Here is a 12,176-nt window from a genome sequence, read left to right on the forward strand (position 1 = left end):
ACACAGTGGTGAATACCTTGGGAGCTCTGGCATCAGCTTCTTAAAACTGGTCGGACCCCCTAGTCACCTAGGCAACCGGGGGGGGGGGGGGCTGGAGGTAGCGTGGCTCCAGCTTGTCTTAGGAATGCCTTTAATCTTTGCAGGAGGGAAGAGGGGCACGGATGAGAGACGGCAGAGAGAGCAGGGACAGAGAAAGGGGCTGAAAGGGGGGCAGCTGTGACACTCCTCCCCCTTCTATTTCACAAGTGCCGGCAAGGGGGACCCAACCGGGTCCCTTGAAGGCACTTGTGGGCCCTGACTTAATTACTGTGGATCTTGTTGGCGGGAAAGGCCATCTGCATTTTGGTGTTGGCTGCCCCGTCTATATTGAATGGTGAAATTATAAGGCTGGAGGGTGAGGCTCCACCTAAGGAGGCGCCCGTTGTCTCCGGACACCCGGTTCAGCCATGTGAGGGGGTTGTGATCGGTGGCGATGGTGAAGTCCCGGCCGTACAGGTAGGGCTGTAGTTACTTTAGGGCCCAGACTATGGCCAGACATTCCTTCTCCACCGTAGCATAGGCAACTTCCCCGTCCAGTAGTTTGCGGCTGAGGAAAGCGACGGGATGTTGCTCCCCAGCCTCATTGATTTGGCTGAGGACAGCCCCTAGACTGTAGGTGGAGGCATCTGTCTGCACAAGGAAGCGTCTGTTGTGGTCAGGGGTGGCCAGGACGGGGTTGCTTGCCAGGGCAGCTTTGAGATCACGGAAGGCAGATTCACAGTCCGAGGTCCAGGTCACCATCCAGGGACTGTTCTTTTGGGTCAGGTCGGACAGGGGCTGGGCCGTGGAACGAGTCCATGCTGGGGAAAGGTCCCGTTGTGGCTTCGTCTGTAGGAGGACCTTGACCTGCTTGGCTCCAGGTCACCTCCCCGACGTACTGGCATTGTAGCTCCCCTAGGTCGTTGCCGAGCAGAACATCCACAGGAAAGCCGCCCATGACGCCGATCTGGCACTGTTGCTCCCTGAACCCATAGTCGAGGTGTACGGATGCTCTGGGGATATGATGTCTGGCTCCTCCCACCAGCTCGATGGCGAATCCAGGGCCGGGTTGGTTGGCTTCTGGCCAGATCACTTGGGGGTCGGCGATGGTCAAGAAGGCGAGGGTATCAAAAAACCGGTGGCGGGTTACCGTCCACCCGCACGACCTGCAGGTGGTGCTGTTTCTGGGTGGGGTATGTAGCCCCCGGGGGGTGGACACTGTAAACCCCCGGGAGTGGTTGTCTTCTGGGAAGCCCATCCATTCACTGGGAGGTGGGGGCAGTGGTTCTTCTGCGGGATGGAGCTCCAGGTAGTGGACCGGGCAGGGGAAGCGGCGGCTTCGGGAGGTGGGGCAGTTGGCTTGGAGGTGCCCCGGCTGGTTGCACCTGTAGCAGCGGCGGTCCATGGGGGGCCCCGTGAACCAGGCACTGGGTGGCGGTCCTGCGGAGTTGGCAGTGGTAGGTGGGGGGCCCGTTTTTGGCAGAGGTGATGGGGGGCGGGGCCCTTGGCAGCTCAGGGGCCCGCCATTTCCAGTATGGTTTGATGGCCAAGATCTCCTTGGCCAGGGCAGCGGCCTTTGCAAAGGTGGTAGGGGCTTTCTCTCTTACCCATCCGCGCACCTCCGCCGGGCATTGGTTGTAGAATTGCTCCTTTAGAAATGTTCGGATAATTTCTTCTGCGGTGCGGGCCTGTTCCCCATCTAGCCACCTCCGACAGGACTGAGACATCTTGTGCGCATACATCCGATAGGATGGCTCCGCATGGCAGGGCAGGTCACGGAAGCACACCCGATGCACTTCTGGGGTCACCGCGTAATACTCCAACACAGTCTGTTGGACCCGGGCGTAATCCCAGCCATCCACATAATCCAGAGTGCGGTAGGCCGCAGCTACACCCCCTTCTAGCAGACCTAGGAGGTGCCGTATCCAATCCGTGCTTGGCACCTCCATGAGCTGGCACTGCTGCTCAAAGTCCTGAAAGAACCCTTCCACATCCCTGGCGGCTTCGTTGAAGGGTTTAAAGTCCTTGCAGCTGACCCGGGGAGGGGGGGTAACCCGCGACTCTGGGGCTGGAAGGACAGCTTAGCTCACGGTGGCTCCCTTGGCTCTCTGTTTCATGCGCCCTCCGGATAGCCTCTCGCTTGTCCTCTACCGTGGCGTCTGACCCCAGGAGGGCCATCTCTTCCTCCACCCGAGTAAGCCAGGGGCTCTTGGGCCCTGGATTATGGCGTGCTGGGGAGGCTGGGGTGGGCCTGCTCTTCTCACTTGCTGGAGCGTCCTGGGTATCAGCTTCCTCAATGGCTGCGACCAGATCCTCTTTGGCTAGGCCCCTCCAGGTAAGGGACAGCTGCTCGGCCCTCTCCTGCAGATGCCACAGTACACTTCCTGTATTCGCTGGGCTGGGCCTGTTCCCCCATCTGCTGGCTTCCGCTGTCTGCCATCTCCTCAGTGTCCTAATTGCACCGCTGCCAACCAGTGTGATGGAGCGTAGGCAGGACAGAACACACAGGGAGACACGGAAGGACCAACACACGTAAAATCCAACACCGAGAGCCAAGGGAGAGTCTCTGTAGCAAGTAATCCAACAGGGAGTTTGGTGTGAGTCTCTGTAGCAAGTAATCCAACAGGGGGGGTTGGTGTGAGGTCAGCACAAGAACAGTTCAAGTGAAGCAGGCACAGAGCATGTACTCAGGGATCCCTGGTGTTTAGCAGACAGTCTTCCCCAGCTCTGGGAGAAGGGGGGTCCTAGGCAGCCTTGGGTCCCTGCCGAGCCTGGCCACAAAAAGGTCCCGGCCACAGCCCGGGCCCCTTCCGTCAGCTACACAGCGGTGAATACCTCGGGAGCTCTGGCATCAGCTTCTTAAAACTGGTCGAACCCCCTAGTCACCTAGGCAATCGGGGGGGGCCCGGAGGTAGCGTGGCTCCAGCTTGTCTTAGGAATGCCTTTAATCTTTGCAGGAGGGAAGAAGGGCACGGATGAGAGATGGCAGAGAGAGCAGGGACAGAGCAAGGGGCTGAGGGGGGAGGGGGGAGCAGCTGTGACAATTATAAACTAAGTATGTCAGCGAGGTAGTACTGTTCATCTCTTATTTTGTTCTCCAAATATAAAACAATGAACTTACCATAGGATTCTCTTGTTGACCAACAAAAAGAGCCTTGTAGGCAGATGCAGCCACAGACAGGGCTCCCTTCATCAGACCACCTGCAATACTTCCTCTACTTATTTGCCTGGTGGGACAGAACAGATTGCGTAAGGTTAACAACATCCAAATTTTTACATTACTCTATATATATATATATATAAACAACATATTCTTGGTGATGAATATCACCTAAATCTAAATTTTATATATTTGCCTGTCTGAACACAAGAGGAGATGACTGAGAGGTCCCAGGAGTTCTCAGGAGCTACACACAAAAGATAGGTGTGACAGATCTCATGTGCTGAACATAGAAAAGTAGGACTGGAGGTCCCTGTAGCTGCACGCAGGAAAGTCGAGTGAAAAGACTGGTGAGAGGATGGTGAAGCTGCATACGGAGAAAAGTTATGAGAGGTGAAACAGTGACTGCCTTCACACCGAGATAAAGTGGTCTATACACTGCAGAGAAGACACACGAAAAGCAGCCCTTGCACACACAAAAGAAGAGTAACAGGTTACACAATTGTTATAAGGAGAAAGGGGCTAAAAGAAAATTACAGAGTACATCTCCACAAAGAAGGCAGAAGAAGTGATCAGAGGAAAGGAAAGCAGCCTGTGAAGACAATAAATAGAAGGTCTAGGGAGCAGCAAAGAGAAAAAAAAAAAAAAGTCCGAGTACACACACACACACACACACACACACGTTGAAAGGTATGAGGAGCTGCACACAGAGGAGAGGGGTGAGAGGTATGAGGAGCTGCATAGAGGAGAGGGGTGAGAGGTATGAAGAGCTGCACACAAAAGGAGAGGGGTGAGAAGTAGGAGGAGCTGCATAGAGGAGAGGGATGAGAAGTATGAGGAGCTGCACACAGAGGAGAGGGGTGAGAGGTATGAGGAGCTGCACACAGAGGAGAGGGGTGAGAGGCATGAGGAGCTGCATAGAGGAGAGGGGTGAGAGGTATGAAGAGCTGCACACAAAAGGAGAGGGGTGAGAAGTAGGAGGAGCTGCATAGAGGAGAGGGATGAGAAGTATGAGGAGCTGCACACAGAGGAGAGGGGTGAGAGGTATGAGGAGCTGCACACAGAGGAGAGGGGTGAGAGGCATGAGGAGCTGCACACAGAGGAGAGGGGTGAGAGGCATGAGGAGCTGCACACAGATGAGAGGGGTGAGAGGTATGAAGAGCTGCACACAGAGGAGAGGGGTGAAAGGGAAGAAACCCACATAGAAGAGAGGGATAATGGGACTTAGCACACATAGAAGAGAGGAGAGAGCTGAAGAGCTGCAAACATAGGAAAGAGCTGTACGCAGAGGAATATGTTGTGGCATATGCAATGCAGCGCTGTAATGCAAAAAATGGCCTGGTCAGGAAGGGGGTAAATCCTCTGGAGGGCAAGTGGTTAAAGTGATTCTGTTATTAAAATAGAAATGCCAGTAAAGGCTCTCCCTGCAAAGAAGTAAATACCTCTACTGCTGCCAGCAGTGCTGACCATTGCTTTGCTGAAATGTTGTACTCATAACCTCAAATTCTAAAGGTTAAACAGGAGAATGGTCAGACAAGCCAGGGATCAGAGCAGGAGACAGACAGCAAATCAGGGTCAGGCAGGGTCGGCAACAAAACAATCTACAATCAGGAACTTCAGGAAAACAGGTAAGACCATACGGCAATTCATTGCAGTCTGATCCTGTTTTAAATAGGGCGCCCTGCGCCCTGATTGGTGCCAGGCTCGCTCCCACGATCGCAAGTGCCCAGCGCCGTTGCAATCGCGGGTGCCCTGGTCCCAATGCTCGCACGCTAGTGCGGCCGGGCACACCGCGCATGTGCAGACCCACACGCGATCGCGGCAGCCACTGGGGTCCCTGACATTGCCCCCCCCTTACGGGCAGCCTCCGGATGCCTACCCGATTCCTCCTTTGGGGCTGGTTATGTAGGAATTCCCGCATTAATCTGGGGGCATGGATGTTCTGGGCAGGTTCCCACGAGTTTTCCTCTGGCCCATAGCCTTTCCACTTCATTAAATATTGTACCTGACCACCCCTCCTCCTACAATCCAAAATTGCTTCCACCTTGAATTCTTCCTCCCCGTTGATATCTATCGCTTCTGGAAGTCTAGACCTGTGGTCTAAAAAGGGATCTGGAACTGCAGGTTTTAACAACGATACATGGAAGACTGGATGTATCTTGAGGGATTCAGGGAGAGTCAGTTTAAACGCTACTTCGTGAATCTTGCGTTCTACTTGGAAGGGCCCCACATATTTGGGTGGCAATTTTCTGGATGGGCAAGTCAGTTTTAGGTTGACCATTGATAACCAAACCCGATCCCCAGGGTGTATAACCAATTCTCCCTTTCTCCTCCTGTCACAGAACCTTTTACTGTCTTCTTGGGCCTTAGCTATTGTTTCCTGTAATAGCTTGTTATTGGTAGTGAAGAATTCTAAGGTGTCCTGGGCTGCCAGGACTGGGTTCTCAGGAACCAAGTCTGGCAGGAAGGTAGGATGGAACCCATAATTAGCGAAGAATGGAGATTGGTTGGTGGCGGAATGATTCGCATTATTATATGCGAATTCTGCCATGGGTAGAAGTGTCAGCCAGTCATCCTGCAGAAAAGATGTATAGCATCCCAGATATTGCTCAAGCGTCTGATTGGTACGCTCTGTCTGCCCGTTTGTCTGGGGGTGATATGCTGACGAGAAAGATAACTTAATCTCCAGCCACTTACATAGCGCTTTCCAGAATCTGGAAGTAAACTGCACTCCCGGTCCGAGACAATCTCTTTTGGCACTCCGTGAAGCCTCACAATCTCTTTAATGAATACTTGGGCTGTTTCGGAGGCCGATGGTGTCTTGGCTAGTGGACGAAAATGGGCCATTTTAGAAAGGCGGTCAACTACCACAAAGATTACAGTGTGGTCTCGGGAGGGTGGCAATTCAACAATAAAATCTAAAGAGATCATACTCCAGGGTCGGTCAGGTATTGGTAAAGGTTTCAATAGGCCCCAGGCTTTGTCTCTGGTGGGTTTATTTTGGTTACAGATGGGGCAAGATTTCACGTCGGCTTCACAGTCCTTGGCCATGTTTGGCCAGCAAAAAGTACGTTGTGTCAGATCTAAGGTCTTATGTATCCCGAAGTGTCCCGCTAGGGGATGGTCATGGCAGAAACCTAACACCAGGGACTGGACCTCCTTTGGTACGATCGGTTCCCCCCTCCAAAAAAGACCCTCCTTGTTCAGCAGGGAGACTCCAGTCAGGTCAGGAATCCGGATGGAAGCAGCCTGCAATTTAGACAATAGTTCCGACTGCAGCAATAGAAAGCTACCTGCCGGCAGGATGGTGTCTGGCTGGGGCATCTCTCTAGCATCCTCAACATCCGAGAAAGCGCATCAGGCTTAGTGTTCTTTGACCCAGGACAATACGTTATATGGAGATTAAATCTCGCGAAAAACAGTGCCCATCTGGCCTGGCATGGATGGAGGCGTTTGGCTGTTTTCAAATACTCTAGGTTTTTGTGGTCAGTATAGACCAGAATGGGGTGTAGGGCCCCCTCTAGCAGATATCGCCATTCCTCCAGAGCAGTCTTAATGGCCAGTAACTCCCTATCCCCAATATCGTAATTCCTTTCTGAAGGGGATAGCTTCCTGGAAAAGAAAGCCACTGGATGCATTAACTCCTTGGCCCCTACCCTCTGTGACAATACCGCTCCTACAGCCACTTCCGATGTGTCTACCTCTAGTATGTAGGGCAGTGACGCATCAGGGTGGCTCAGAATGGAAGCCGTTGTGAACAGCTTTTTCAATAACTCAAAAGCTGCCTATGCAGCTGGAGCCCACTGAAAACGTGCTCCTACCTTGGTGAGCTGGGTAATGAGCGCTACCAGGCCTGAAAAGTTCTTTATGAACTTTCTATAAAAATTGGTAAACCCAATGAATCTCTGAACTCCCTTCTTATCCGTGGGGGCAGGCCATTCCAGGATGGCCGAGATTTTTTGTGGGTCCATAGCGATCCCCGTGGTGGAGATCATTAGACCAAGAAATGAAATGCTTTCCTGCTCAAAGCAGCATTTCTCGGCTTTAGCATAGAGGCCATGCTGACGGAGACGTTCCAGTACACTCTTAACATGTCCCCGATGTGCTTCCAGAGATGAGGAAAATATCAAGATGTCGTCTAAATAGACAATGACAAAAATATCCAGGAAATCCCTAAAAATGTCATTGACAAAGTGCTGGAAGGTAGCTGGTGCATTACATAGCCCAAAAGGCATAACTAGACACTCAAAATGTCCAAACCGAGTGCGGAACGTCGTTTTCCACTCATCCCCCTCACGTATCCGAACCAAGATATAGGCACCTCTAAGGTCCAACTTGGAAAAGATGGATGCCGTCCTCAACCTCTGAAACAACTCTGGGACCAAAGGAAGGGGGTAGCGGTTCTTGACCGTAATCTTATTAAGGTCCCTGTAGTCAACACAAGGTCTCAGGGACCCGTCCTTCTCAACAAAGAAAATCCCTGACCCGGACGGTGATGTGGAAGAGCGGATAAATCCCTTCCGGAGACTCTCGTCTATGTACTCTTTTAGTGCCCCTAGTTCCCGTTCAGATAGTGGGAAAATGCGGCCGAAAGGGATCTCGGAGCCTGGGAGCAGATCGATGGGGCAATCATATGCCCGATGTGGGGGAAGAACCTCTGCCCCCCATGGACTAAACACATCCAGGAATTGGTGGTAGGCCCCAGGCACCATCTGAGCTAACTCGGCCTCAGGGCTTACAACTAACAGGGCTGGTGTATCTAGTGATGCCCTAGGTAAACAATGTTCCTGACAGTATCGTGAGTAGAACTGGACTGACCCGGTCTTCCAGTCAATTTGGGGGTCATGAGCTCGTAGCCAAGGGAGCCCCAGAATAACTGGAAATAGGGGGGATGTGATGGCGTCCAAGCGGAGAAGCTCCTGGTGATAGCCCGCCACCGTGGTGTGTATAGGAGGGGTCTCCCGATCTACCGTCCCCAATTTTATTCGAGACCCATCCACCAGGAAAATATCCACCCCATGCTCTTTGGCGAGTAACAGTATCTGATGCTGGGTAGCGAAACCGAGATCGACAAAGCAACTACAGCCCCCGGAGTCAATAATAGCCATCACCTATATGCTTCCTCCGGGGAGCTGAAAAAGACACAGGTACAGCCAAGTGAGTGGGGTTGCCTGCGCACACAGTAGATATATTAGAAGAAATCTGATGGCTCTGGGCTCCGATTGCCGACACTGACCCTTGGCATGACTGGTACTCTTGGCAGCATCCATGACGTTCTCTGCCCCTGGCTGGACCTCTCCTGTCTCCTTTCCCGCAGTCGGCTATTGATTTGGATGGGCCGATCGATTAGATCCTCCAAGGAGTCTGGGACTCCTATTCTCGCCAACTCATCCTTCAGCGGTTCTGACAGTCCCAACCGGAACTGGTGGCGTAAGGCTGCATCGTTCCACTGTGTATCTCCACTCCATCGCCTGAACTCAGCGTCATAGTCCTCCGCTGCCCGGTGTCCCTGTTGTAAGGAATAGAGAGCTGCCTCAGCCGAGGCAGCTTGGTGCGGGTCATCGTACAACTGTGCCATTGCCTTAAAGAAGGTGGCGACAGTACTCAAGTGCGGGTGGTGGGCCTCCATCAGGTGGTGAGCCCATCCCTGGGGTTCACCCTGCAGCAAGGATATAACAAATCCTACCTTCACCGATTCGGAAGAGAAGGTCTGGGGTTGCAGGTCAAAGTACAGCTGGCAGGAATTTTGGAAGGTCCTAAACTTCCCTCGGTCCCCATTGAACTGCTAAGGGGTCGGTACGCTTGGCTCTGGCGGAGGAATAGTAAATGCTGCTCCAGCGGCAGACCCCGCTGAACTCGTAGTCGGAGGCGTACCCACTGTGCCTGAAGTTGTGGGTGCTGGTGCGGCCAAGCTCTGGACCTGTCCCTCCAGGTGCTTGTATCCCTCTTCCAGGGTCTTCACTGCTCGTGTGAGTGCCGCCAGGTGTTGGCACATCTCTTCCCAGAGTGAAGGTCCTCCTCCAGACTCTGACATGGCTGTAAGGGATCCAACCGTGGTAGCCTCTAGCACTCCACAGACCGGATTCCCCCAAGGCGCGAAATCTAAGCTCCGACCTGCTTGTTCACCAGGGCCCCTGATGGTGGGGGTGGACTTGGAGCAGGCCGAGACCAGGTCACAGCCCCTGGGTTCACCCAGTTGTGGTAGAAGCACCGTTGGAGGTGTATGGCAGGTGAGGGTCTGAAGTGAGGAGGTAACAGGAGCAGCGTCGGGCAGGCTGGGTCGGTAACAGTGGTGGCGGCGTAGTACAAAATCAGCAGGCTGAGGGATAAACAGGTCACAAGCCGGGTTCGTTAACAGGAGGTCAGAACGTACAGGGTTAAGCAAGAGAATGGTCAGACAAGCCAGGGATCAGAGCAGGAGACGGACAGCAAATCAGGGTCAGGCAGGGTCGGCAACAAAGCAATCTACAATCAGGAACTTCAGGAAAACAGGTAAGACCATACGGCAATTCATTGCAGTCTGATCCTGTTTTAAATAGGGCGCCCTGCTCCCTGATTGGTGCCAGGCTCGTGCCCGCAATCGCGAGTGCGCATGCGTGAGCGCCATTGCTTTAGCGGGTGCCCTGGTCCCAATGCTCCCCCCCTATGCGGCCGGGCACACTGCGCATGCGCAAACCCACACGCAATCGCGGCAGCCACTGGGGTCCCTGACAGAGGGCGAGTAAAAAAATCCTTGTTTCTTGAGGAAGATAGTATTCTTGGACAAGTGGGATGTCCTAAAGAAGTCCAACAGAAGGGCAGGCAACACAGTCCTGCAGTTCCAACAAGAAAAGAACTCACACAGCCCCTTGCGACACTTTTGAGTCCAAAACACCTGCTAAGGCTAAAACATCCTCCTGATAGAATTTTTGAATGTGTGAACAGAGGACCAGGTTACAGGCTTATATATTTTTTTCTCAATTATAGAAAATACCAGCAACATTAGGCAGATACAGTACTGAGTAATTGGATAGCAAGGTACCCTACACATACAAAGGTTGTACCCTTACATACATATCATAAAAGAATGTACATTTAGCACATTTTTCTATTGCAATAGGGAAAATAGAAATTGTTTTTTTTGGGTATTCATGTCAAATCCACAATCCAAAAAGTACTTGAAATATACAAAATTTAATATGCATTATTTGTGTTAGTTACTTACAAAGTTGAAACTTACAGAGGAAGAAATATATCAATTCAACTTCAGTAATAAATGGTGCCTTTACCTTTAACTATCAATAGGTTTAATAGAAGTCTGGGCCTTTTCGAGGATTTACCAATAGAGACAGCAGAGCATTAATATACCTTTCAGACAAGCAGACTGTGTGCATGTGTTGCACATTCCTATTAATCATTGTAGCATATGGACCCCCAAAACTCACCCCAATGAATGTAATCCGTCAATAACCTTTCACATTTTGTTGGATTCATAGCAGAAAATAATAAAATGCATCACCATTGATTATTTTAATGAAGCACATCACCATTGATTGTTTTATTATTTAAATGAAGATTTGTCTTAGAGAACAATGTACCTTTAAATGTGCAGTAAATAAATTAAAACGTGAAAACTCAGAATTAATTACCTTGTCTGATCAAAGCACACTCTGGGGGAAGAAAAATCCTCTGATGGATGGGGTCTTGCTGCAGCCTCATGCCGAGCTTTGAAAAAAAGCACATTTCCATTAAAAGTAGTAGATCTAGATCTGTAGGCAGGTTGTTGACCTGAAAACTTAAAGGGACAGGATAAGGCTAGCTGAACAAGTAGTTTTCTTCTGTTCAGCCTGGGGCTGAAAACAATGTGGATGGAGAAATCTTCCCATATTGGCTATAGTATTCTGACAGCAGCTGCTCCTGTGGCTGTCAACAATACCTGAACAGTGAATGAATTGTGGGTATAGCGAGCGCTCAGAAAAACCAGCCGCTGGAACACTTCAAGGGATCACTAGACCTCATAACAAAGACATTATACATATATATAGTGCAGCGCTGTAATGTGATAAAATTAGTATAAATTCGTTCATAGAGTCTTTCTTGCAATAATAAAACCAAATATGTGCAGGCCTTCTCCTCATTAGGTGACTGGAATCAAAATAGCAAAAATGCGCACTCACCGACCGCACATTTTAAATGCGCCTGTGTATGATATTATCCATACCTGAACAGTGGCTTCATTTGACTGTCTACAGTCACTGCTCAGCCAAGAATTTTATGCCTGAATACTTAAATTTCAAAACTGAATTTGGTCTGACTCAGCCGGTATCGGCCAAAATTCGAGTCATGTATGGTTAGCAAGTCTTTAGAAGAGCCAGATAGCAAGAAAAGAAGTAATATGTCTCTCATTTAAAAGATGGCACCAAAGGAGGTTCTGGACCTCTTATTAATGCCAAGTAGTGAAATAATTGAAATATATATATATATATATATATACATACACACACACACACACACACACACAGTTGTGTTCAAAATAATAGCAGTCAAAATTCACTAACCTGATAAATCACTGTTTTTGGTAGAAATTATATTTCTACATGGCAAATAATTTGCTAGCAGGTGTAGTAGAGTAATAGAAATCCAACATTCATGCTGCTGATTCTGTGTAATTGAATCACTAATTGAAAGGGGCATGTTCAAAATAATAGCAGTGTGGAGTTCTATTAGTGAGGTCATTCATTCTTTGAAAAACAGGTGGCAATTATTGCCCTTATTTAAGGAAGGAAGGCAGCTAATGTTGCACATGCTGGTTACAGTGCATTTCTCTCTGAAATTCTGAGGAAAATGGGTCGTTCCAGACATTGTTCAGAAGAACAGCGTACCTTGATTAAAAAGTTGATTGGAGAGGGGAAAACATATAAAGAAGAAAATGATAGGCTGCTCAACTAAAATGATCGCAAATGCTTTAGAATAGCAACCAAAACCTGAAAGACGTGGAAGAAAGCAAAAAACTACCATT

General features: G+C 50.2%; 1 protein-coding gene across 1 annotated transcript in view; it reads right to left on the bottom strand.

Moving 5' to 3' along the window:
• Positions 1-2,034: 2,034 nt before the first annotated feature.
• NBR1 (NBR1 autophagy cargo receptor) overlaps positions 2,035-12,176 on the bottom strand; it is a 254,021-nt gene continuing 243,879 nt past the window's right edge. Inside the window, exons 20-22 of the mRNA XM_089690227.1 lie at positions 10,807-10,882; positions 3,140-3,245; positions 2,035-2,379 (exon numbers count right to left, since the gene is read on the bottom strand). Coding sequence (XP_089546353.1) covers positions 2,035-2,379; positions 3,140-3,245; positions 10,807-10,882 — 527 coding nt within the window. The remainder of the gene's footprint in view (positions 2,380-3,139; positions 3,246-10,806; positions 10,883-12,176) is intronic.

Source organism: Staurois parvus, unplaced genomic scaffold (assembly GCF_062004578.1).
Source record: "Staurois parvus isolate SC_StPar_1 unplaced genomic scaffold, SC_StPar_1.0 ptg000524l, whole genome shotgun sequence".
Lineage (NCBI taxonomy): Eukaryota > Metazoa > Chordata > Amphibia > Anura > Ranidae > Staurois > Staurois parvus.